Below are 26,035 nucleotides of genomic sequence, written 5' to 3'. Positions count from 1 at the left end.
TAAATTTCTAAATACACTTAATTTGATTTTTTTTTAATCTATACCACCATCGAAAAGCACAAATAGTATGATAAGAAATGAGAATTGGTGAAAGCAATTTTTATGCTTTTTATTTCACTCGGGAAGAAGTTTAGCAGTATTTGGTCCTCAAGGGAAATTGAGATTACAATTTCCCTATTGATTCACGTAAGTTTGCGATATTACTACAGTTATTTTTACCGTTTGGGAGGGCGGGGATGCTAAATCTAGTTGCACCGAACTTGGTCAAGGAATGCCGCCACTACTTGGAGCATTGAAGAATTCGGAAATAATGGCAGCAATACGATCTGGATGAGTAAGATGAACGTGATGCGCACCTTCCACTTCTACATACCGAACATTCTTGGCTTTGGTTTGAAGCGTCTTGACGTGCTCCATGAAATTCTCAGGGCTCTCAAAATCTGGTCCCTGAGCAAACTTGATAACTAAAACATTAGCAGTAACTTCTTTGGCCATTTCGAGTTGATCTTCTTTAGGAGTTAAGGTTAAAGGCGCAGCCATCAATCTTCTATCTCTTCGGAAAACGTGACCACCGTCAACTCTTTTAAGGCCACGCTTGAAAAGAAGATGACACGCATTTTTGTCCAGTGATCCAAACGAGCCAGTTATACTTCTTTCGATTGCTGCATCATAGCTGAATGGTTTCTCTGGACCTGCGACGATAGCGGCTTCGTATTTCAGCAGTTTTTCTGTGGTTTTTCTTAGCCTGTAGCCAACCGTTTTTGGTCTGGTGACTTCTGCTCTAGCTAAATCAAGACAGACAAGGGTATCTACTTTTTCCGGGAAAACTCCCGCGTACAGCATCCCCATGGCCGCGCCCATTGAGTGGCCAAGGAATGAGAACTTTTTCCATTTGAGCAGACCAGCTAATCTCTCAATTGCAACAAGGCAATCAAAAAAGTTGTAGGCAATATCAGGAGGATAATGATCACTGAGTCCATGTCCAGCTGTGTCCACAGCAACTATTCTTAAATTTTGTGGCAGAAGAGGTATCAAGGCATCAAAGGTAGCAGCATTATCCAACCATCCATGTAAGGCAAATACTGGCCGTCCATCAGGTGGTCCCCATACTTTAGCTATTTCACAAATACAAAAATGTAATGCTTATATCTGTATACTATTACAACAAATGTGTTTTTACGTACCAGCTACTTTCCCCCATGTCATTTGGAATTCAATTTCCATTGGATTAACATTTGATGATACTGTTTCCTTGTCATGTACATTCAGAACTGAAGAAAGTTGCTGTGGAATGATATGCTGCATTCGGAACAGCAATTTTTCTGCATCATTGGCCATGTGGGTGTTCAATTTTTAACTCTGGGTAAAAATTGATAATGAGATATTATTTTATGTTGATGTTTATGTTGATCTCAGTTAAGGTAAAGAAATGGTCTCATTTCTAAAACTTACCTACTGAACTTATAAATCCTATACTTTAATTGCCTTTTAAGAAAGACAGAAAACAGGGCGAGAAAACCAGCGGGGCAATCTTTATTCAAACAATGAATATGAAAACTTCATATGCTGATTATTATCATAATCTCAAAAACAAAAACAAACACAGGAAAACTCAAAGCTCAAGTACAATCACAAAAAGCGTCTGCTAGTGCTATCGGCCGAGAGCCGTGCGTACGGTGCGTTGCCATTTGAATATCTAGATATTTGTTACCTTACTGCGTCTGTCCTGTCAGTGTCACTTACTCACTGTCTGGTCCGATAGTCGATAGAAGATATAAATCAAGATCTATACAGCCATGTAAATTTATCTCGTTGTAAGTTGCTGCAGTAACTGTTCTAATAATATGATATGACTATGCTATTATGAAATATTAATAAATCATTTTCACAAAATAATAAACGCCATGCTCAAGTATTTTTTATTTTATTTTGTGTCATCCAATAATACATACAAAACCCATTATTATAGTTTCTGAAACGAACAGACATATTAACACATTACTGTTCAGAAAACGTACTACAAGTTAGTACAAAAACAATTTATGTTAACGTGAAATATGTGCATTAAAGAAAGATAAGTAAAAATGGTCGTAACAGGGAAAACTGACCGTTGTTGAATTCACTCTTTAGGTGTTGAAAAACTCGGTGATGATTGGAGCGACAAGCTCAGGATTTGTCAGATGAGTGTGATGCTTGCCTTCCACTATGACATATTGAACACGTTTCGCATTGGTCTTGAGTGCTTCAACGTGTTCCAATGAATTTTCCGCAGTTTCAAAATCAGGTCCATCACTACATTTGATAATTAGGACATCGGCCGTGACTTTGCGTGCAAGAATGAGTTGATCCTCTTTCGGAGCAAATGATAGTGGGGCGGCTAGCAGACGTCGATCGCGACGGAAAACGTATCCTCCTTCAACTTTTTTCAATCCACGTTTGAATAGAATATCACAGGCTTTTTTATCGAGCGATCCAAATGTTCCGCCGATACATTTCTCGATGGCTTCTTCGTAACTGAAAGGTTTCTCCGGCCCAGCAATGATTTCAGCCTCGTACTTGAGCAATTTCCCAACCGTTTTTCGTAATCTGTAATCAATCGATTCCGGTTTGGTAGTTTCCACTCGCACGATGTCGAGTTGGACGAGTTTGTCAACTTTATCAGGGTAAATTCCGGCATACATCATAGACATAGTAGCTCCTAGACTATGGCAAATAAACGAAAATTTTTCCCATTTAAAGTACTTGGCAAACCGCTCGATAGCGACTAGACAGTCCTGTAAGAATATTTTAATATTTTGAAAATCATATGAAAAATGATTACTTTTCAAATTTGATTTTGTACCATGAAATTGTAGGCGGCATCGGGAGGGAAGGGATCACTTAGACCGTGACCGGGCATTTCGACAGCAACTATACGCAAGTCTTTGGGCAATAAAGGTATCAAGGTATCAAACGTACCAGCGTTATCCAACCATCCGTGGATAGCGAACACTGGACGTCCATCAGGTGGGCCCCATATTCTGGCTGCATTGAAAAATACAATTAGTTTTTTAAATATTGGTATCTGACAGATTTACTTTGAAAACTTGATACAAGTTCTAGCTAGGCATACAATACAAACTTTAAACCTGTTGCTACCTGCCACTTTCCCCCAAGTCATTTGAAATTCAACATCTTGAGGGCCATCAGCAGACGTCTTATTAGACGAAGGAATTTGAAGTTTGTTATTATAAAAACTCGACGTGGATAAGCTGCGCGGAATGATATGCTGCAATCGGTACAACAATTTCTGTCTTTCTAGTTCTGCCGAGTCATCTGTCATTTTTTTATTCCTTCAGTTAACTCGAATTCTTTTTAAATTGCCTTTTCTAGACCACAAGAAATTAAACGAATTTCTTTTTTTTCTGACACGAACATTAATAGGAAATTATAACCAGGAACAACAAATCAACACCCCCTTCTTGGCAGTCTATGAAAGCTTAACTGACTTTACTTTAGCTAGGGACTTGTTTTCGGTACTTTCCGGTTATCTGCCTCGGGCAGTCTAAAGTTTCTTTTAGGTTATTTTTGTAGCTAGGAGCGGAAATTGATTAAACATTCGCTTGGAGAATCAGCTGATCAACATTGATATTGGAGAATGACGAACTTTAGTTTACAAAACAAATAAAACGTCGAAGCAAAATTTAACCATTTTATTATTCAATAAACATTTTCACCATTTTTAAGCTGTTATGTAACACACGCGTGAATTCTCTGTATTGAATCCATTACCACAGTACATTATACAGAGACTAGAAAGAACAAATCGAAAAGTTCTGTTTTTTTTTAACATGATTGTGTGTAGATACGATTTGATGCGTTACAGCCAATGCCAATAAAATAATTTTGGCTTTTTTGTTGTAAAAATATTAAATCGAATTATATATAAGGAACTTTCGATCTGCGACGCTTTCTAATTAATCAAAATAAGTTCGCGAGAAATTAGCAAATAAAAACAAGTAACATTCACAATTGTCCATCGGATCTCGTCATCCATCTGTGGATGATGATTCGGGGTGAGGGAAAGGTGCATTTTCTTCATAAAGCATCGTCCGTCTAAAATCGTTACTTCGTCGACGTAACTCTCTTCTCCTGTGATTCGTCTCATCCGTATCTCTCGACGAGATACTGTTTTCACTATCGTCGAGTGCCAAGTCGATGCCGTTTCGCTGTTCTGCTTCCATTTCTGTGTAAAGTTGCATAAGCTGGTGGTTGAGCATGACGGGCTGCTGGAGTAACCGTAACCTCTCACGATCCGCCTCTAGGACGTCCGTCGAGTTACGTCCAGGAATCTGGTACTGATAAACGAGTTCGTTTGAAACTGAAACGGCTTCCATCCAAGGAGGAATCCTCTTGCAAGTTGGTCGTTGTTGGTTCGACGGAGCCTGAGCTTGATTTTGGGCTTGATTCGAACCATACTGTTCCGTTCCTTGTTGTCGACTTGCAGACTATCGATCGAAAAGAAATAATGAAAAGTCAGTCAACAGTCTTTTTGCTATCTTTATACAAGTGTGTCTCACCGCTTCTCTAAACTGTTGTCTGTATGAAGAGTTCTGCTGCTCAATTGAATTGGCGTTGGCAGCCCCATCGTCCCGATAGCTTGGGCCAGCAACAGGATTATCCACATGTCCGCTTGACAAACGGTAAGGTTGGGGTTGGCGATGACGATTCTCGCTTTGATACTGTAAATGGGTGACAAAAAAGTTAATTAGTTTCTTCCTAGGCCAGTTGCTATGGTTATATTGCTGATTGAAATTACATTTTGATGAAGGAAAGGTCTGTGACGAGAAGATTGAGGCTGCGTCATGGAGGGTGACGGGGACATCATCATGCCCAAACCAGGTTGAAACAACATGGGAGGGACCATAACGGGTTGATAAATGACGCCATGGGGATACGCGGCGTACGGCTGGAGAGAGAAAGCAGGACCGAGAGATTGATGATGATGTTCATTTTGAACCATGTACGGTGACGGTCCCATGGACATGCCATTATTCGACCGGATGCCAGAACTTGTTGCTCCAGCGGAAGTAGCCAGGTAAAATGCTGGCAACGAATTGGTAACTTCCCCTCGATTTGTCATAGGAATGCTACAAGACATAAAAATAAAAACCTGGCAATCAATACTTGTGCAACACATACTGGGAGGGGCTTGTAGGACCAACCTGAAGAGAGGTGACTGTTGATTGGGCATCGTCGCACTCACGGAAAACGGAGGAAGTAGATTCGAAGGAATCAATGAAGGGCTCGTTAGTGAAGCCCAGTCATCTGAAAGAATTAACAGAAAAAAAGAGGAAATAAGCATCAATGTAACTGGAAACGGAACAAATTGAAACTGACTGAATGGGCCGGTGGCAGCTCCTGTCAACGGATTCTGATAGCAATGAGGCGTCGCGCAAAATGCATCCATGTGTGGATGCTTGTGCCTTCCACCAGCACCTCCTTCTTCCCAAGAAGCGGCCTGACCGCGTTTGACGCCTTGTAGATCTTTCCGACAGTGAGGTGGTCCACATCTGTGGCCTGGTGTGCTTCGATTTCGTAGATCTCTGAACAAGCGATGCACCAAGAATGTTAATAAAAGCTTAGAAATAGGCAATTATTTTCTTTTTTGTCATTACGTTTTATACCTGTGCTGTTGCATAAACTCTTTTTCCATTTCTTCATTGTGCCTGGCCATTGCTTCTTTAGTTAATGGCAATCCCTTGAATCCAGCTTCATATGGCATGCCATTTTGACTGTCGGTGCTGCGACTGTTACTAATGCTGTTGCTATTCGAACTGCTCAGCTTTTGGCTGTCAGTGCTAGGCAACGTTCCAGAGAAAGTGTCGTCGGTACCAAGACAACCACCTTCCTCCTCTGAGCTCATATTTGGAGTTTGATTTTTACCTGGCTTGGAATCACCTGACCCCGAACCAATGCTTTCCCCTGATCCTAAAACCAAGAAGAAAGAAAAATTTAACAACAAGGTCTCAATCACGGGATTATTAAAAAAGCTTCTTCATACCATCTGAAGGCATCATTTTAGGCTGGCTTTGAAAGTACCGCTCTAAATTTTGATTGTAGTTTAGCAGAGAATAAGAGAGTGGAGTATCTGCGCTGTTGGAATCAAATGCTGAACCTCCATGAGTTGATATATCACCCATCACTACCGAAGCGTCGCCTAGTAATGAGCCCTCTTCAGCTGGGCTGTGTAACTGCGGTTTGCAACGTGCGTAGGTACTGCTTGAACACGAATTGCCGCAGGAATTACTCCCCCTTGCTTTGGCCACTTCGTCTATCAAGGAACCCATCAGCGTTGCTAAGTTCTTCCGGCGGCGGGTTGCCGTCTCCAGTAACGCCGTATCCACCCTGTTGTGTGAAGTACGTGCCTGATGGGGAGGTTTGGCTGAACCTGATTCAAAAAAGCATCACAAAAAAGATCAATTACTATTTTTTCTGTATTTCATAAATCAAATTACCAGTTAGAATGGTGCATATTTCAGCGTGCAGCTTTTTAGTGTTTTCGGCTGCTGTGGGATCCAAATCGACGAAAGGAACTGTTCCTTCCGGAGGGTTAGCAAACACGTCAGGATTAGACGGTCCTTTAAGTACTCGATGGTGTCCGGCTACAAACTCGAGCTTTTTGGTCCATGGATTAACGAAACAAGTCCAATCCGTTTGTAGGAGGACATAACACCCATTAAATGCTCGAAAGTTGTATGGTTTAGAGCGGAGCGATTTCCCTTGGCGACCAATCACGGAATCGTAAATCTTTTTCAACTCGGGCAGATCGTTTGGGTGGTAAAAATCCAGTGCTGAAGTGCCTAAAAGATCTTGCGGAAGATGTCCCAAATAGGGCACGGAGCTCATGTCCACTTCGCTGAATAAACAGTTGGCGGAATGACGCAAGCCGAATTCTCCCGTCGAGTTCTTTTCATCTGGATCTTGGCGATAAAGAAAAATCAATAGATCGTTAAAAACTTTTCAAGATTTTCGGGGCATCATTAAAAACATACTTTTGTAAGCTGTTGAAATTGGTACTGCGTAAGCCAACAAGTAGTACTCGGCCGAATCGGAATCGTCTTCTTCGGGATTCTTGGGTACTGAGCCGTCTGCAACCGTTTCCTTTTCGTTTTGGCTTTCAGGAGATTCACGAGGTAGTGTGATCTTCTCCAAGTTCAAAATGATCTTAAAAGGCAAGTAGGAAGTCTTTTTGTCCACGATACCGAAGCCAGATGTGCGTAAACCGCGGTACATTCGAAGTCGACAGCAGAGCATGTTTGGTGGTGAGGATGAGCTGCCAATCATGCTACCGCGTGGGAATAATCCCTCGTCTGTTGAATAGAAAATCCCCAAGATTACATATTATGTTACTTAATGGACTGTTATCTCTTTTATTACCTGAACTAAACGAATAACCCGATGAAGAATCGTCCTTGTCCAAACTGGCCAACAATTTTGAAGTGATTTGGTTAGTGAAAGCGAGTCGATCTTTAGGATGGATAAAATCCAGCAGGGAACGACCGCACCACATCTCAACGGGATAACCAAGTTTTTCGGTTAGGGAAGGTGTGACGTACACTACGATCCCATCCTGTAAACTAATAGCCGCGATAAAAGCTTCCTAGAAAAACAAAAGAAAAAATCAAATTTGAATATTTTTATCAATGCCAACTTAAATATCTTATTCTTACCTTTGATTTGACAGTTGGCACTTCCTCCAAATGAGCAAAAGTTTTTTTCAAACTCGATTCCAGTGGATCAATAATGGATCTCCACGACGATGTGGTGGCATCCTCTTTTCCACACTTTGATGAACTGATTGATTCTGTTTTCAAATAAAGAAATTAGCACAATTTGCATTTTTTTATATTTCCAAAAAGAACAAAGAACTCACCTTTACTTGGACCCAATCCAGTGCCTTTGAGACAATCCAACGCCCTGGACAAAGCTGCGGCTTGAACGGCTCTTGATTCAGTAAAGCCACGAATTCCAATAGTCGATCTGGCTATCTTTATTCGTGTATTACGATTAGTCGCCGATGCAATTCCGGTACTGCCGCCAATAGACGCCCCAGTGCCACTTGAGAATCCTGTAGAATCGGATGGACTAGGTCCACTCGTCGTTACTAAGTCTCCCCCCTCGACCGTAAAAACATTGGCCATAGCCAAAGACGTGGCTGAGATAACAGCGGCTGCCGAGGCGGCGGCTTTATTGGATCCAGCTGAAGCAGGTCGGTCGACCGTAAGCCCAGGAGATTGCACTGGAGGTATGGACGCCTGTTTTGATTTGCGTTTCTTAGGATCCTTCTCCTTACGTAACTTTGGTGGTTGCTGGGCTCCGGCACTACAAAATAACAAAACAAGATTGTGATTATTTGATGTATACCTTAGAAATGTTTGTAACTAGTTACTTGTTGGACGAATTGGAGCTGATCTGGGACTTGCTGCTACGGCTGCCACTTCCACTACCACTTCTCTGCGACTGGCTGTTTGATATGGAGCCTCCGTAGGCCGAATCGGAAGTAGCCGATATGTTGCAATTTGAAGTCCCTTTTAACGACATGTGCGAATGTTGGAAAGAATCAGATTCGGCGTGGGAAGAAGGGGCTCCAATCGAGTGCGAATTGCCAGCCGATGAGCCCGCTGCCGAGCCGGCTGAATCCATTCGCGAAGAACCGCTCGACGGTCCTGAAGATGATTTGCTGCTGCCATCATTCTCTGACATGTTTGACAGGCGACAGCTGTCGGTGCTCTTTCAGTAGAAAGACTCTGTAAAGACACACATGAAAGAAAACAGAGGGGTAAAATAAAAGTTTTGGCTCATTTTTGTTTGTTTGAAGGAACAAAGGTGCAATTGTTTGATTAATTTCTCAAAATGTCACCGAGTCATTCACAAGTAATTACGCACGTCCGGTAATTACGTAGGTTCTCGGGGAAAACAAAAACTAAAGATAGAACACGTTGAGTGGGCGGAGATCTGGGACGTTATTTTTATTGGAGACCTTTCAAGTTTCAAGAAAGGAATCGAACCATGAAATCGACATCACAGTATTCCGATTAAAAATTGAGGAAATATGGGTATCATAATAGAATCGTCTTATTTTTAGTCTATAAAAGAGAATGTTCGTTTGCCTTTATATGTTTTCTATAAAAAGTATGTTTGCTGTCACATTAGAGAATACACCTGAACAGAAACTGGAGAAACTGATTAAATAATATCACCCAATGCATTCCTTTATCGACTATCGATATATTGGATTTCAAAATGTGAAAAATAGTAAAATATATAAAGGCAAACCAAAATTTGTACCGATAGAGTCACCTGTGAAAGGTTTTAAAAAAAACGGGAACCATGGTCACCATTTTCTTACCTGCTATACTCCCAGATCAAGGCTAACTAAAAGCACAAACTGATGGTGCGCTTTTGCTTGCACGAACTACAGATTATTTTTCGATTTCTTGACAGGCAGACCAGACCGATGTATAATCTCCAAATATTTAAATAATTTTAGACCTGGGAAAAACTTGACAAAAAGTAAAAGACAAAGCTTGGGAGAAGATGAAAAATGGAAGTAACGGGGATACGTCATTTTATAATTTAACGGATGGAATACAAATGAAGGTAGTGAGCAGCGTGGGTTTACGTGACGCTGCTGAAATGATGACGCCATTATATAAACCACGTAAGATTTTACCTTGCCTTGAATGGTAACAAGAAACAAAACTCAAAACTTGTGTTACTGGTTGGGTTGAATGATTGCAACATAAAAATGGCTCACGGTCTTTTGCTGTCAGATCAGAACAGTTCAGAACATTTCAATACTTAAAACAATATTTTTAAAACCCTAATTTCATCATAACAATAACAAGTGTGTTTTTACTGTGATGACAAAAATGTGGACAATTCATTGGTTTGATTTCGTTGCCAATTTATTGTATCAATGCAAATCTGTTTTGTTAGTTTGGGATGAAATGTTAAAGGGAATCTGGATGGTGGGTGGTTTCTTAAATGGTGGACTATCTAGTTCGAGATGGCGACTGTTGACAAACGTCAAAGAACAGAGACCACAAACAACAAATCAATACATGTACACGGTGAAGAGTCAACTGAAAGTCACAAAAACTCACCGATAAAGTTGAAAAATAACTTTCACATGGATTTCAACCTGAATTTCACAACAACTGAAATTTCATCAATGAAGTGTGGAATAACAGCAAAGTTTGAAGGACGTGGTTTTTAGTCTAGCTGATCGCCCCAAAAGTCTCTTTTGTTTCTCATGAATTAAATCAACGGCCAACACACACACAGGTCAACACACGAAGTACGACTGAAATGGAACGAGAGCTGGCGTTTGGGCCATGGGCGAATAACGTCGTAGCCGAGATCACGTTGCAAGGGACCATCTCACGTGGCCCTCTCTCCCTTTTTTCACGTCGAAGCTCTGCCCCTTTTCTTCCGTTCGGGGATTGTTGTAACACACGCGCACTAGCAGTATATACACACAGGGCGGCTAGCTGTGTTGTGTGTTGTTGAAGCCGGTACTTTGGCTTTCTCTCGCCTGTTGGCACTAGAGGGCTCCGCGGCTCACGTTAACAAACACGTGAACTTCTAGAAGGATGGGCGGGCGACGTGTGCTGTAACAGCTAACATGCACGGTACGTGTGTGTGTTTTTGGCTCTGGAGTCTTTCCACACGTACCGGTATTATTTATTTTTTTGGCATTTTAATTTTAGTTTTTTACCCTGCAGGCTTTATTGTGAAATTGTCGGTTGCCTTCGTAAACCAATAAACACTTTTATCTTTTCTTTTAAAAATGAAGACATCTGTGATCTGTTTGATATTGAGATCGATAATAATTTTGATCGTAATTTTTTTTTAATCGGTTTAAAACTAAGGATTTTGAATGCAAGCTAGAAAAGGCTTCGCTGTCTGTACGGAATTCAATTTTGAATTTGACAGGCAGACATCAGACGACTTTGTGGGTAACTAGCCAAGTCGCCACGTGAGGCAACTCTGACTAACAAGATTTTTGTTATAATAAAAATGTTTTCTCTTTTTCCTCATGTCTCCGGACTAAACGTATGAGACTGCTGAACCATTACATATTACACGAACTTCCTTAAATAAATTGTCTTGTGTTCAACTAAATGCAAATTAACAAGTATATTATGTAAAATTAAATAAAAAGTAAAATTGTGTGGCCATTTTGTTGTGTTAGAGAAACTCTCGTATCATCGAGGCCATCTTTTAAAAATGTGTCCTTACTCGGCTAGACAACGAGGTGGTAAAACCTTCTTTGGAGTCGGTTTATAGGAATCCAACAAATGGAATGAAAGCGCTTCCAAGTCAAGGGTAATGAAATTCAAATGACGTTTTGAAGCTGAACTGCTATCTGTCTGTAAATATTTAATTATATAATCTCTTTAGAATTATCTTTAAATGTATAATCTCAGTTTTATCACGCTGATTAAGAGCAGCAGGTAATTACAGCATGAACTATCCAGCTAGAGAGTTTTGTGGTTTTGTGTTGCAATCAAAATGCATGCAACTCTCAAAACACGTGCTGTTTGGTTAACACTGCTAAAGTTGGCGAAGGTCCTTTGTCACGTTCGGTCACGTTGTCTTGCAATGTGTTCCTCAACGTGAAACCCGAACAAGATCGGTTCGATAAAGTTATACAGCCTTCCTACAAAACTTAGCTGTGCATAGTTGTAGGCAATTATGCACTCACCTTCGTTGTTTCGCCATATGTACATACGTGAAAACTGATCTATTAATGATTCCTTTTTCGGAAATTGGGTGACAGGAGCCGGTAAGCAATATACACCATTAATTAAAAATTTAATGATGGAAACCCGTGTCATTAATCTTGTCCTTTGAATCGTGATGAATTATTTCAAATGATTCGGGACTGATTTATTTAGTGAAAATGCAAATTTTCAAACTTTTTTTTCCGCTTCTCTGAGAGTTTCACGGCGACTAGTGATGGATGGGAATGTTGCTTGAATCCAGTGTGTTTGTACATCATGAAATCTCTAGGATTTATTTGTCGTTCAAGCGTGATCAATAGTGCTTTATCCCTCTTAATTGCTTTCCTCTTTGAGAGTTCGTCCAAGAACTGCAGGCGCTTTCAATGCGGAAATCCCATTTCCGTCATTTCGAATATTAAAAAGAAATTAGTTTTCCTAGACGTCACTTGGCATTTTGTGATGGGCAAACGAAACACGATTTTTCATGTCCGGTTTCACTTTGAGTTGAGGCCTTGATCTTTCTTCATCAAGTGCCGTCTGTTTGATTAGATAGGAACTATAAAGCACACGCTATACGGTCGTCATCGTCACACCCCCCTTTGTTTTGCCTCGGTATAATCAGCTGCCGGAAATTCCATCATCTCGTTTCACGAAACAAAGAAAATGGCATCAACTCAAGTGGTTTCGTCCTCTTTTTTTCTCACTCTAACAGAGCCAAATCGTTGTGATCAAAGAAATAACGACGCAAATCCTTTTTTTTTGAAACACGATTATAGGCCGTTCGTGAGAAAAAGGTCATTGTTGACTCTGTTCCAAATTATTGTGTGACGCAACAAATTGGAAAATAACAAAAAGGGCGCACCCTCGCAAAAGTTCGTTATACCTTTCACAATCGAAATTGGGCGTAAAAGTTCTTAGGTTGTTGTATAAAGTCAAACTTTCCTATAAGCCATAACTTTTTACATGGCAGCAGCCGGTTGAGACGGTATTACATTAATTATTGTTTGTGCGCGGCGTTATTTCTTCTTCTTCTCCGCCTTTCACGATAAACATGCGTCATTTCTTTATTGTATTATTCAAACTAAAACTTTGACGATCTCCCCCAAGTATTGATCCTATCCGCCGTTGAATCTCGCGGTGGTGTGCAACTTTTTCAAGCCTAACAACTAGCTCAAAATGCACAGGCAGCTACTATACTCGCCCGAAATTGAAATAAGCGCAACAAGATGACGTCAATTTGTTTTTGTTTGTTTCAAGCTCCCATAATTAAAAGAAATAAACAGTCTAATGATATCTCGTGTAATGTTTGTCTTTTTGTTTTTTGTTCATTCCAAATTTAAAATCCCCCTCACCATACGCTGAAACCACAAAAGTAGCCCGAAATCACGCGTGATTTTTAATTTGAATAACCTGTGCACGTGTTGAGGAAGCAAATCGTCAAACCCAGTCAATTTATTAGATAATGAAATATGGAAAAAAAAACGCTTATGTACGAATATGTATTCGACTTTCGATTAAAGTATAGTCTAATAAAAATGAAGAAAGTGTACAGATAATGAGGTGAACGTTCAAACGAGACGATTGAAGCTGCAAACGGCCAACACCAAAACAATTGAACAGTGTGAGAAGATGAAAGATATGGGAGAGAGTATAATAAAACAGTTTCTTATTAAATATGCTGTTTGTATAGAAAATGTTGCACAAGTATTATCAATCAATACTTTTCACGAACAATTGGCCTCCATCAAGAAAAAGACAGAGATACTGTAGGTCTATTCAGGAGGAATGATGATATTACAAATAATACTTGAGGGAAGAGAATTATAGGATGTATACCTTTTCGATATGACCAAACAAGCTAAATTTAAACAAAAACAAAAGCAGCAAGTTTCCGTTGTTATTGTTTACTTTCACATGGCCGATCCTGCGTCATCATCGGGTGAGGGTTGCGGTAAACCTGTGGCAACGACGCTGACAACAACATCCAGCGCTTTTATCCAGCTTTGCTTGACATCCTCGGGAAAGAGTTGGGGGCCCAGGGCGCTCTCGAGGAAGGCCACTAGCACCACGGTCAAATTCTGTCGCAATATTCAACACGGGTTTTGAATTAATCAACCAGGAATGGCGGTGCTGGTGTTTGTTTGATTAAACGATAGGAAAGGCTATGTACGTACCCGAAAGTTTTCGGTCTTGATATTGTGACGCCCGTGGTTCTTGCCAAGGTTTTTCAATTCGTTCACCAATTTCGGAATATCATCAAGAGAATCGACGACCATTGTGACGGCGTTCATAACACTCATGGCATGCACCTGTGCAATATTCGCATTTTAGTTTCCAGCTATTTAAGTATGTACAAACACTTTTTTTTTTCGAAATTTGATACCAGGAACGATTTGTTATCGGCCAGTTGGTCAGCTGGAACGTCGGCGAACTTTTTAAACTTTAGCTGATAGTCCGGATGAGCCTTGAAAAACCTGCGAAATTAAAAGAAAAACAATTTCAAAAAATCTTTTTTTGCCGCGCGATCGTTCAAGAGGATATCCGGCAGTTATTAACGCGCCGCTGGCACGGCCGGAAATGATTGAAATATATGAAGGAGAAGATGAAGAAAATAAAAGAAAAAAAAGATGATGAGAAGATCGAGTGCCATACGCTTGAAAGAAGCCCAGCCCCGCAGCTTTGAGGTCTTGACGGACGTGATGCCAACTTTGTTGTATGTAATCCCTTTCCCGCTGGCTGAGACCAGTCACCGGATCGATCGGATTATCATCACTGGACGCTATTGTCTCTGGCTGCTCTTTTTGCAAATCCTCCAGCAGTTGGCTGCCATTAGGCGAGGTGTGCGACATCGTGATTCTTGCGTTCATACGCCCAAAAAAGAAGAATTAAATTCCATCAATCAATTCCATTACTTCAACATTGGTTTATATACACAGCAGCAGCTGTAAAAATAAACGCCGTGAGAACTGAAATAATCGTGATGTGAGAGACGGAAGACGACAAAAGTGTAAACATTAGACGATAAATAATGTTACCTGATATCGTTGAACGCGATAAGAAAATATTGGCAAACGCTTAAATTTCAAACTGTCGTTTTGATCGATGCAGTCGATTTCGTCGAATGAGCGAGAATCGATAAATCCAGTAGCAAACACCTGAAAAGGAATTCAAATGCCGATGTGTGTGTGTGTGTGTGTGTGTGGCGTGGCAACGGGCGATGGAAGCGGGTAGGAAACGCACCGACACGCGCGAAGAGAACTCGGGTACTGCCAAGGCACTCCCGATCTCAATCTTTAGTCCCGAAGCGCACGTCCATTATTTCCTTCCCTAGTTCTCTTATCTTTCCCCGGCCGCCGTCTATAGCTTGCTCGCTCTCACTCTACTACATACAAGATATGGGCTTTCTTCTCTTTCTTTTTATTTCAGCCCCTTTTCTTTAATAGTTTCGTCGTGTCGCTCTTCAAAACCTTTTTTTTCTCTTCATGTTTATACTATATAGACGACGGGAAAAATATAGGCGTGCACAGTAGTCTTTATTCCGCTATATACTTCCTGCAACAATTCTTCTCGTTCAACTCATTCCGCGTTTGAAAGAATAGAGCGGAAAATAAAGAGAAATTTCAAACCAAAAACCAAATAGAGAGTTGCGCATTGATATTATTAACGAGAGTGGTGTCGTTGTCGGACGCGGTTGCTCGTTTATTCAATGCATTTAAATGTGACAAGGTCGTTTATAATGGTGTACTCGGATATGCCTGTACAACGATATGATGTATAGTATAGGTTTTCGTATAAAGGAATTTCTCTGCATGCGTGAAATCACTATAGAAAGTGATTGCATTATAATAATCGAGAAAGAAGAAGGGATTTCTCGTATGTACTCCATCCTCTCTTGTTGGCCACATGTTAATACAACGTGTTTAAAGAGAGGAAAGTGAATCCGATTAAATCCTCCGGGCTACAAAAAGGAAAATAAGAAGTTCTCCGGTAAATACACAAAAGATATGATGCAACGACCAAATCGAAATTTAATAGCATAAATGTAAGAATAAACTTGAACTATTGCGCAGTTGTATTATTCGAGTTCTTCTGACTGCCGGCAGCTATTTATCATCCTTTTCTTTCTTTTAAATTGTTCTCTTTTCATTTCTACCATTATTAATTAAAGTTTGTGTTCCGTTCGACGTTTCCGTATTAGTGCGTCGATGAGCGTCTACCGTTCGAAAACTTGATAATCAATAACCCCCCTGCTGTACAACAGCCAGGGGGTTCCCGCCATTATTCGAACGATAAGAAATGCAAAGTTTTGAGTCTGGCAATCTAAAAGGCTGAATTAGCGATTAACATTTGCCACTGGGGACGACGGGTCATGTGTATAGTTCTCTTTTTCTTTATCTCTCCAACAACTATTTGTCCTTCATCAGCCGTAGTATGGCTTGAAATCCCTCATTTGATTTCCCCTTTTTACTATTTCTTTTATTGTGGATAATTAAACGTCCCAAACTACACACAGGGCTTTGAGAAGGGTACGTATTCCGCTTGATCGGCAATCGCGTGAGCAGTTTCCAACTCTCTCTCTCTCTCTGCCAAAAGTCCAATAATCAATAGCGACGACCGTTTCTTATCGTCGCCGCATCTTCTTACCAGAGTCTGCCTTTCAATCGATGACAGTCTCGACGACGCAACTTGTGTGTGTGTGCTGTATGTAGTCGAGTTTTGTGCGCCAAGACAAAACGGGATTTTGCGGACCTTCTTGAGACGGGCTACCAGCATCTTGGACGACGAAATTGGATATTGCATAATTAATCTAACGTCCGTGAACAATGGACGCGGAGGATGAAGGTCCCACAATGGAAAGCCGATCCCTGTAGACCATCCAGTACGTGTTAATAACCCATATGGCAGCTATTCTATACGTCCATGCATATGTAAAACGCGATAACCAAATGGAGATCCAAGGACTTGGATGCCCTGCCAGGAAATCGAAGGCGACTATATGGGACGTACTACTACGTAATAGCAGTCTGTGAATGTCTCATGTCATTTGAGCGACGTGTCAAGTCAAAGGTCTTATTTGATTAAGTCTGTCCAAACATACGGGCATCCCTTTGAGATCCACCTGTACATAAGGGTATAGAAGCGTTTGTGTGTGTACTTTCGATGCATCAGAACAGAGGCTCACTTGCACAGGTTGTCCGAATGTTATCTGATGTATTAACATTATGTCAATAAGTAGGGAATAGTGTTGACACAAAACGGGTGTTGGTCTACGTGAGTGAAACAGTTGAGTCGCCTGGTACGATGACGCTGATGCGTCACACAGTTCACACTTAAAAAGGGCAATGTACATACCATTCTGATATAGAACCGCCACTTTTGGTACGGTCACGTAACTCAGTCCTCTTCCAAGAAATTGAGTTAACGTCCTAATAAAAAGCAAAACGAAAATGAGATCCAAGAATCTTTCGTAGCCTACGCATATCCGTCGGACTCAAAAGCCGGTGAAACCAAATTTGATTAATAGTTTCACCTAATTTAAATGCATCAACTGACTTTGGAAACAATTAAGTTAGACTTAAGTGGAAAATTCGAGAAACGCGTTTGGGTTTAATGGGTGGGTATCTTAAAAAAAGAAAACAAAAGACAACAAAAAACATGACGTAATAATAATGTCAACGAAAACAAGTAATCCAATCCAGCATAAGAAATGTCCTCGTCAACTCAATCGATTTAGAAAACTCGCAGGATAATTTTGCGCCATCTCTGTTGTGGATCATGAAACATAACGAAACATGAAAATTCTAAATTTTCCCGTCAATCGACAGCCACTGCATTTTTTAAAACAGGACGTGTTGCATAACAAATAGCTTTTCCATTGCCACAGGAAATTTGTTGCCATGATTTATGATTCCGGTTGTTTATAATTATAACACAACTGCAGAGAGCCTCAAGTAAATATACATATTTCAAAAAGGTCTGTTTGAATAATACACAAGAGTGCAAGCAGTACAAATTAAATCCTTACTTTTTTTTCTTTCCTTCTGTCGCTAAACGGCCGCACATGCACAGGGACTTTTGTTAATCACGCGAGCGAGAAAGAAAATTAGCACTCTAGGATTCCAACATTTTCGTTTGGTTCGTCGTTCGTGTGCGACACTTCTCTCCGCTTATTATCAGAAAAATGAGAGGAAAGAAAATTCTATATAAAATTGCTGTTGAAATATTTCAATGCAATTTTAATTAAAAAAATATGGCGCACAGCTGAACTAAAAATATCTTATGCTACCACTAGATGGTGTTTTAGGAGTTGTTGCCATGTTAAGAGCGTTAGTAGAGACTAGAGAGCTTGAGAAGAGTTGTTTTTCCCCCTCTCATTTGGTTTGATTTGTTCCAACCACGTTTTGATTATCCGATTATGTTCATTAAAGTCTTACAGTTGTAATAACAAGAAGTTGTTAGTCTTTCTATCAATAATTTTTTTCAAATTTCTCCCCGTCAAAATGTCTAAAAATTCTAAAGACGAAAGCCATGGTTCTAATCAAGCAAAACGTGCTAGAACCTCTAAAACCGTTTCTCGTTGTTATGATTGCGAACAAGTTTATCAACCAATTTCAAAAGAACACAAGTTTTGTACTAAATGTAGTGCGGATAAACCCATAAACGCTGTTGCTGTAGATCAAAGTAATCTAGGAAACAAAAAATCTCAGTCCAGTCTAAGTCTAAGAAAGCCATCTGTTTGGAAATTGGAACCAATAAAATTGGTACCTAAAAACCAACCTGGCATTCTTTCTGTTCCCAATGGCAGTTTGTTAATTGACCTCGCAGGGACGAATTTACGCTCAGCAAGTGAGTATGCTCATAATTTAAAATAATCACACCATAACATGCATACCAAAAAAATGAATCAATTTGTATTTAATTACTGTCTTTTTCATTTCAGTTCCACATATCAATTTACCGATGGAAACTGCAAAGCGAACACTCACAGGAATCAGAACTAAAGAAGTTGATGCTGTTCAAGTCATAAAAAATATCTCATCTAGCAGCACCACTTTAGGATCTGAAACACCAACAACCTGTGCTATTGGGAAAAGTTCCTCAGCAACAGGTACTGGTATTCTGAGGAAATCAACTGACAGTATTCCATTAGCTGTTAGGAAATCAACTGACAGTATTCCATTAGCTGTTATTGATTTATCTACATCGTCTTGTGATGAATCCAATAATGATGAAGATGAGAATCAAGGTAAATGTAAACACTTAAACTGGACCTGAAAAAGAAGGTTTTATGTTTGAAATATGTATTTTCATCTGGGTTTTTTATAAATTAGTCATTTGCATGGAAAATGCCATTTCATCCCAGATAGCTAGCTTTAAAAATGAGGCTGGTGATTCTTGCCCTTCTGAATTCCATCAATTAACTCAGTTAAGCAAAACTGGTTAGTGAAAAATGTTTGAAAAGAAATATGAATATAATTTGTTGAAATGATTTAGAATGCCTTAAAAAAGCTGCTACGGACTGGATCTGCAAAGTTAATGTTTAAATTATATTTGTTTTTAGATTTATGCCGTTCAATGCCACCGTCGAAGTCAAGCGGTTCCGGCGAGAAGCCTAGTACGGAATTGTTGGATAATCCCGAACATTTAACAATCCGAAATGTTCCTCAACATGTTTCAAACCATATGTTAGGTTAGTGAATAGAAGTCTTATCATATCTTTACCTATTTCTATATTTCTTTACATTAGACTTCTCAACTTTGGAGTTGGATGATCTGAGAGTCAAAGAAGTGGAACTAAAAACGATGTTAATTCCATATCAGTTGGATTATGATGAAATCTCTTCTGTACAAAAAAGGATAACTGAACTAGAATCCAGGCATTCCGCCGAGAAAGAAATGCTATTCGACAAAGAAGGTGTTGTAAAATCCTTCGAATTAAAAGTCGTCCAGTCTCAATGCGTAGTAGAAGCATTTGCAGAAGAAAGAGATTCGCTGCGCAACCACATAAAAGAAGCCGGTGCTGCTGTAGAACTGGCTCGTTCGTCATGCGATTCAACTGAAATGGGAGTCAACGAAATCAAACGGAAATTAGAAGAATCAAAAGATGAGGTTGTAAAGAATTACTTAATCACCATCTTGGCGAAAAAAGAAGAAAGAGCAAAGGACGCAGAAGCTAAAGCCAAGTACACCGTTTCCCAACTTGAAGAGGCGGAAAAAGATCTGAAGAAAACAGAAGGGGACCTTAAATCGAAAGAGGCTGTTCATCACGAAATGTTATTGCAAGGCGAAAAGTTGAAATCAGAACTGATGGCATTGCACGATACCTGCAATTCTACCGATGAAGAAGTCAAACGTGCTCATTCACAACTGGAGTCTCTTCTGCAAGGCAATAACTTGGAAAACTTTTGTAAATACTTCGAACTCAAGGAGCAGTTGCTTGAAATACAATGCAAAATTGGTAAATTACCCGAGGGATCGTTCTACGATCCTGAAGGGTAATTGAAATTGTATAAGAAATAAATGTAGACGACGACCCTAAGGGTGTAGACCTACATTTATTCAGCTTTTTAAAGAACAAAAAGAGGGGGGTGTGCTGCCCTTTCCTCTTACCTGCACACGCCCTTTGCCATTCAGACTTATAGCTACAGATCCGTGTACAGGGTTTTAACCAAACACAATTACATGTTATCAAACATAATCAGAGAGAATTTCACACATAACTTCCAAATAACAGTTTGAGGGGGATACGAGAAAAAACCTGAGGACTTCAGGGTAAAAAAACTCTATCCCAAGGTAACATATCATGAAACACAGAAACATGAACATAATGGTTGCAGCAAAAAATAGTGCGCTTCTTCTTCTGGACAGCTCTGCCAACTGCCGTAACTTGAACACGTAATGGGGCCTTCTTACTTTCTCGCCAGTCTAGTTATTCTTGCTTCTAGAATAACCTCCAGCTTTCCGGCCACGAAAGGTTTGATTTCTACGCGTTTTTTCCAAAATTGAATGAATCATAATTAAATAAATGATGACACAGGGTGGGTATGGGTGGGAGACAGACCCTTAGGGTCGTCGTCTACATTTATTTCTTATACAATTTCAATTACCCTTCAGGATCGTAGAACGATCCCTCGGGTAATTTACCAATTGTACTGCGAAATGCATTTCGCCTAGACCCTAAGGGTGATTTTAAAGCCCAATGATGAATTTTTAATTTTGAACAAACATCGTTTGTGTCGACGCTCGATTGTAAAATCGATTGAACGTCGTTTCTTTTGACCAACTTCCGGCTCGCAAGATTGCCTCCACCGGTACGCCGTCACTGACCGCTTTCGAAGCGGCCGCTCCTCTTGTGGAATGCGCCCCAAAACACCGAGTGTTTATGCCGGCCTTTTGCAAGAACGATTTAATCCAGCGACTCACTGTACTGGCTGAGACCGGCCTATGGGGCGCGATGAGTGCAACAAATAGTTTTCCTTCGTCTGTCTCGCGTCTAAACTGATTCGTACGTTCCACAAATTCTTTAAGCGCCAAGACTGGACATAAAATCGGATCCGGATCATTTAATATTGAAAAGGACTGCAGCGGACCGTTCCGCTGTGCTTTCCGTAACCTATCTAATGAGAATACTACCCCTCTTTCTGAGAAGACGACGGATCGGTAACCAATTGCCGCTATCTCCGACGCTCGCATTAAGGTAGCTAACGCTATCATGGTGACCAATTTACTAGCTAAGACGCTCAGGGTAAGGTGTCGGTTTTCGCCCAACGAATTAATAAATTCTACAACTTGACTCGGGTCCCACATGTCGTTGTACTTGGGCTTGGGGGGATTCTTGTGATAGCAGCCTTTCATTAATCGGACGACAAGCGGATGCGCGCCTATCTGAACGCCTTCGATGGACCCCAGGGTCCTGGACAACATAGACCGGTGAATGTTGATTGCGCTATACGACTTGCCCGAGGCCAGCAAGTCGGTGAGGAACTGCAAAACCTCGGTTAAATCCGCCGACAAGGGATCCGTATCCCTTCGCACACACCAATGTGTCCAGTTCCGCCATGCGGAATCGTAAGTTGCGAGGGTGGTCGGTCGATTTCCGGCCACAAGAAGGTCGACCACGTTCGACGAAAAGCCTCTGTCACGCAACTGTCGCCGGACAGTCTCCAAACGGCCAAGTGAAGTGCGCTGGATGCTAATAACGGGTGCGGCTCGTTCAGTGCCGATGTCAGGAGGTCCGGCTCCTGCTGAAGAAGAAATACTACGTCGCACGCTAGCTCGAGTAGCACCGGGAACCAGGCCTGACCTGTCCATACGGGGCAAACGAAAACTACGTCAGCTTTCTCTCTTCTAATTTTTTCCAAACATTGAAAAATTAGCGCAAAAGGGGGAAAAAGATACCCCGAAAGGCCCTTCCAGTTAACTGAAAAGGCATTTGTGTTCAACGCTTGCGGTTGCGGCCGCCACGAAAAGAAAGAGGGGAGCTGCGCGTTCCAATGGGACGCAAAAAGGTCAACTTTTGATGGCCAGATCTTTTGAACGCGAGAAAAAACGGATGGATTTAATTTCCAATCGCTTGCATCCGGTCCGGCGCGAGACTCTTCGTCAGCAATTACATTCAGCTTGCCGCTCAAATGAACCGCTTCGATTGCAATATTCCGGCTCTCACACCAAGCTGTCAGAGTGGTTGATAATTGCGTCAACGCTTTGGACCTGGTACCCCCGCCGTGATTAATATAAGCCACTGCCGTGACGTTGTCTAAATAAATTTTTATCGCTATACTTTCCGATACCGCCGCGAATGATTGAATCGCGTATAACGCGCCTAACATCTCTAGTTCATTAATGTGCCTCTTGGTATCTTCCAAAGTCCATGAGCCCCTCGTCCTCACATTATTACAATACGCTCCCCAGCCTGTTAGAGAAGCGTCGGAGAAAATCTCCAGATCTGGCACGCTAGGAAAGAACAACTTTTCCCTTTTTAAGCCTAGATTGTTGGACCACCATTCTAAGTCGTCCCTGGTTTCCGCCGATAGCACGCATTCCGACTTCAAATTAAATCCCACTTTTCTAGCTTGCTTAATATAGAATGCCTGCATCCTCCTGAAATGAGACTGCGCAAAAGGTATCGTAGGTATGGCCCAAGTAAAGTTGCCCATTATCGACGCAATCTCTCGCAATGAAATTCTGCTCCTGGCAAGGGCCGCATCGCATTTGGCCTTAACGGTTGCAGCCTTGTCCGACGGCAGCGAAAAGGAAAGTTTTACCGAATTAATAACCAAGCCCAGATACTCTATTACTTGCGACGGTTCTACAATTGACTTCTCCCAATTGATCAAGAAACCCAGATTTTGTAATAATTCAACCACTTTATTTACATCGGCTTTGGTGCTATCTTTTGATGTATTAACTATTAATATATCATCCAGATACACGATGAGACGCATGCCCTGCCTTCTCAGAAAAGCCGCCACTACTTTTAGAATTTTCGTAAAATACCGCGGGGCCGGAGCTAAACCAAAAGCCAGACAAGTAAATTGAAAAATACGCCCCTTCCAGGTGAAACGCAAATATTTCTGGTGGGAGGGGTGCACAGGGACCGTAAGATAAGCATCTTTTAAATCCAACTTTGCTAGCCAGTCCCCTTCTCTCAAAATGAAGCGTGCGGAATCAAGATTTTCCATCTTAAAGTGTTCATACCGGATGAATACATTAAGTGGTTTAAGATTTACAATCGGGCGAAAACCGCCCGATTTTTTTGGAATAACAAATAGAGAACAGACAAACCCATCCTCCCCGCTATTCGAAATTTCTACAATGGCTTTCTTCTCAAGTAAATCTTTTACTTCCTGGTCGCAAACGCTTGCCATCTCTTTCGACATTGTTATCGGACGCGGAAGTTTAGTTTGATTCGGGGTTTCTACAAAATCTAGCTTAACCCCGTTTGACACGCTGTCTAGGACCCAACGATCGTCCGTAACAGTCTCCCACATTTTAGCAAAATGTAAAATACGCCCGCCCACATTTTCACACACAACAGTATTGCGTAAAATTTGAATGGGATCAGAAGGAGGGACGAAAACATACCTTTCACCTCCTCGAGTCCAAGCAGTTGCACCCGGCGGTCGTCCTCTTCCGACCCCACCACTCTGCCTCCCTTCAACGGGAAATTGGGCCGCTGCTTCTCTCCTTGGGCGCAACACCCGTTGAGATGGGCCTGGGTTCACTGCTACCTTTCTTCCACCTGCCTTAGCCCTCGCTCGAGCCGCCGATGAGCTTGCCAGTGTGGCGTCTTGAGACGCCTCCTTGAGCATCGTCTCTAAGAATTTGTCCGTGAAAAGGAGCTCAGTTGCCTCCTTTCCCGGTGCGAAAGCGTCAGGGTTTGACAATATGAAGTCATATGTCGGTTCCACCAATGTCACAACCGCTCGCCTTCTTCTTTGGGTGATGTGGTAGTACGCTCTACCCCACTGTTGTAAAACGGCCCGCACCGTATTCTTGGCTTGCGTCACCGTTTCTCCCTCTCCAAGAGCACACACTTTAGCGTATAAATCAAACAGAGGTGGGGCAACGTCCATTATTTTAAGCTGAGTCTGTATAAGCGCTTCCTCCGAAGCATTAACCCCTTTCAATCGATCTTTGTCTTTAGCATGCCTCAACATAAAGCCGTCGAGCTTAGGCGGTTTAATCGAGAAAGTCGGGTCCTCAAACTCGAGCTCAAATTTCTTTGAGATTGCTTTTGAATCGTCGGTTGACAGGCCAGTCGTTAGCCAAACCCTAATCTCGTCTGAAATCGCTGTTGGGATGAACGCCGTCACTTCCCCTGATTCACTGGCTGCTTTGGATGAGCCTGCCGTGGCTGCCGCGGCTGCCGCGCGCGTTGGTTTTAGAGCCTTCCCTTTCGACTTAGATCCGGCGGCAGGGGCTTGGGGAGTACGCTCCTTTGGTAGCCATGGACGGTCCACTAGCTTTGGACCCCCCTCGTCTAACTCTTCTTCCTCTTCGTCCTCTACTTCAAGATACTCGCCATCTTCTTCGTCTTCCTCCTGTCTGCTCTCCCGCTTCTCTCTTTCTTCCAAGTCTCTTAGCTTGCTAAAACGAACGTAGGCTTCTTCTTCGATCCTATCATCTAACGGAAACTCGGCGCCATTCCCCCGTTCCTTCGCACGCCCCCTTGGTCGATCCCCCACATCATTTTGATAAAACCGGTCTCCGTGAAAAAACTGATCACGCGGAGGAACGTCAAAAGCCGGTGGTGGAATCACGGGTGGAATATTAAACAATGGCGGTTGAGCGTCAAAGGAGGGAGCCCACTCTCGATAGTTTCGAAGAGGAGACCTTTCTCTATCTGGATAATCAAAGTGAACAAAACGGTCGCGTGGCTGACCATTCCAATCACGAGAACGATTTGCCCAATCTCTAGCTTCTTGTTCAGTACGAAAACCTACGGCCCGTGGGTCCATTCTCTGGTGCCTATGCCAACCATAAAAATCACTAGGGCCTGCCATTCTGAAATTCTGACTGCACTGTACGCGAGCTGAAATAAGTCTGAATGGCAAAGGGCGTGTGCAGGTAAGAGGAAAGGGCAGCACACCCCCCTCTTTTTGTTCTTTAAAAAGCTGAATAAATGTAGGTCTACACCCTTAGGGTCTAGGCGAAATGCATTTCGCAGTACAATTGAATGCTCAGAGCACGAAAGAAAGCTGGAAAAGGAAAGATTGGAATTCCAGCAATCCCTTGAAATTAAACTCGTACTGAAAAAGAAGGATCTAGACGCGGAAAGAGAAAAAAGAAGTCAGATGTTGTCGCTGTCACCTTGAGTTTTGCTGCTTTCCAGTCGAACTTTTGAAATTTATTTTTTTTGTTGGCGCGTTCTTCGGTTGATTTGAATTAAATCATTTTTCGTATTTGGAAATACTTCGTAAACACGGTAACTCTTTTCCGCGTTCATGTTTATGTGAAACCATTTTGTTTGATTCTTAACTGTGTTTTCTCAGGAATAATGTTGAATTGAAATTACAAACGTTTCTCCCTTGGCTTTGGCTGATGAGTAAATTGTATTCTTATGTATGCACTTTGGCAAGCGCATGAACTTTAAATGGTGAAATGCTCAACAGGAATTGGCCAGTTTTAACTCGAGTCCCCGAATCAGATCAAGCTATGACGGAACATTTCTCTTCACGTTGGCGCGTAAACATAGACGATTATGGGGTAGTGAAAACGAATTAACCATATGATTTACGATCCAATATTCTTCTACAGAAACG

General features: G+C 41.5%; 6 protein-coding genes across 20 annotated transcripts; 1 reads left to right on the top strand and 5 right to left on the bottom strand.

Moving 5' to 3' along the window:
* Positions 1-94: 94 nt before the first annotated feature.
* Positions 95-1,639, bottom strand: LOC124195532 (serine hydrolase-like protein). Its single transcript, XM_046589981.1, has 3 exons — positions 1,453-1,639; positions 1,185-1,359; positions 95-1,115 (listed from the first exon to the last, which is right to left on the bottom strand). The coding sequence occupies exons 2-3, from the start codon at positions 1,336-1,338 to the stop codon at positions 265-267; spliced, it is 1,005 nt and encodes a 334-aa protein (XP_046445937.1). The 5' UTR covers positions 1,339-1,359; positions 1,453-1,639; the 3' UTR covers positions 95-264.
* A 269-nt stretch (positions 1,640-1,908) lies between these two features.
* Positions 1,909-3,541, bottom strand: LOC124195527 (serine hydrolase-like protein). The gene is made up of 3 exons (XM_046589973.1): positions 3,139-3,541; positions 2,843-3,024; positions 1,909-2,774 (listed from the first exon to the last, which is right to left on the bottom strand). Exons 1-3 carry the CDS (start codon positions 3,320-3,322, stop codon positions 2,127-2,129), a joined length of 1,014 nt encoding a protein of 337 aa, XP_046445929.1. The 5' UTR covers positions 3,323-3,541; the 3' UTR covers positions 1,909-2,126.
* Positions 3,542-3,678: 137 nt separating this feature from the next.
* Positions 3,679-10,649, bottom strand: LOC124195525 (period circadian protein-like). Of its 10 annotated transcripts, none has more exons than XM_046589970.1 (15): positions 10,149-10,570; positions 9,392-9,720; positions 8,432-8,789; positions 7,916-8,364; positions 7,713-7,846; positions 7,420-7,642; positions 7,035-7,352; positions 6,498-6,962; positions 6,044-6,430; positions 5,667-5,970; positions 5,380-5,585; positions 5,205-5,307; positions 4,799-5,129; positions 4,560-4,721; positions 3,679-4,487 (listed from the first exon to the last, which is right to left on the bottom strand). In XM_046589970.1, exons 3-15 carry the CDS (start codon positions 8,743-8,745, stop codon positions 4,029-4,031), a joined length of 3,855 nt encoding a protein of 1,284 aa, XP_046445926.1. In that variant the 5' UTR covers positions 8,746-8,789; positions 9,392-9,720; positions 10,149-10,570; the 3' UTR covers positions 3,679-4,028. The 10 variants fall into 10 exon arrangements, with proteins under 10 accessions (XP_046445926.1, XP_046445927.1, XP_046445921.1 ...); XM_046589971.1 differs by having other exon boundaries at positions 9,392-9,544; positions 10,149-10,541; XM_046589965.1 differs by having other exon boundaries at positions 5,658-5,970; positions 9,392-10,058; positions 10,149-10,538.
* Positions 10,650-13,243: 2,594 nt separating this feature from the next.
* On the bottom strand, positions 13,244-15,136 carry LOC124195592 (neuroglobin-like). The gene is made up of 5 exons (XM_046590074.1): positions 14,807-15,136; positions 14,424-14,627; positions 14,155-14,245; positions 13,946-14,080; positions 13,244-13,849 (listed from the first exon to the last, which is right to left on the bottom strand). The coding sequence occupies exons 2-5, from the start codon at positions 14,618-14,620 to the stop codon at positions 13,682-13,684; spliced, it is 591 nt and encodes a 196-aa protein (XP_046446030.1). The 5' UTR covers positions 14,621-14,627; positions 14,807-15,136; the 3' UTR covers positions 13,244-13,681.
* Positions 15,137-18,089: 2,953 nt separating this feature from the next.
* Positions 18,090-25,804, top strand: LOC124195440 (ankyrin repeat domain-containing protein 26-like). 6 transcript variants are annotated; one of them, XR_006875195.1, is made up of 7 exons: positions 18,090-18,617; positions 18,712-19,017; positions 19,103-19,210; positions 19,333-19,461; positions 19,519-20,229; positions 25,449-25,698; positions 25,766-25,804. XR_006875195.1 is itself a non-coding variant. In XM_046589843.1 (7 exons), the coding sequence occupies exons 1-7, from the start codon at positions 18,272-18,274 to the stop codon at positions 25,586-25,588; spliced, it is 1,698 nt and encodes a 565-aa protein (XP_046445799.1). In that variant the 5' UTR covers positions 18,090-18,271; the 3' UTR covers positions 25,589-25,804. The 6 variants fall into 6 exon arrangements, 5 of the variants coding, with proteins under 5 accessions (XP_046445799.1, XP_046445801.1, XP_046445798.1 ...); XM_046589843.1 differs by having other exon boundaries at positions 18,712-18,879; positions 18,922-19,017; positions 25,449-25,804; XM_046589845.1 differs by lacking the exon at positions 19,103-19,210 and having other exon boundaries at positions 18,712-18,879; positions 18,922-19,017; positions 25,449-25,804.
* LOC124195442 lies at positions 20,232-25,442 on the bottom strand. The gene is made up of 2 exons (XM_046589847.1): positions 23,856-25,442; positions 20,232-20,754 (listed from the first exon to the last, which is right to left on the bottom strand). The coding sequence occupies exons 1-2, from the start codon at positions 25,274-25,276 to the stop codon at positions 20,697-20,699; spliced, it is 1,479 nt and encodes a 492-aa protein (XP_046445803.1). The 5' UTR covers positions 25,277-25,442; the 3' UTR covers positions 20,232-20,696.
* Positions 25,805-26,035: the final 231 nt, after the last annotated feature.

This window comes from Daphnia pulex, chromosome 6 (assembly GCF_021134715.1).
Source record: "Daphnia pulex isolate KAP4 chromosome 6, ASM2113471v1".
Lineage (NCBI taxonomy): Eukaryota > Metazoa > Arthropoda > Branchiopoda > Diplostraca > Daphniidae > Daphnia > Daphnia pulex.
The sequence above is the reverse complement of the archived record's forward strand: the minus strand, read 5'-3'. Positions and strand labels throughout refer to the sequence as shown.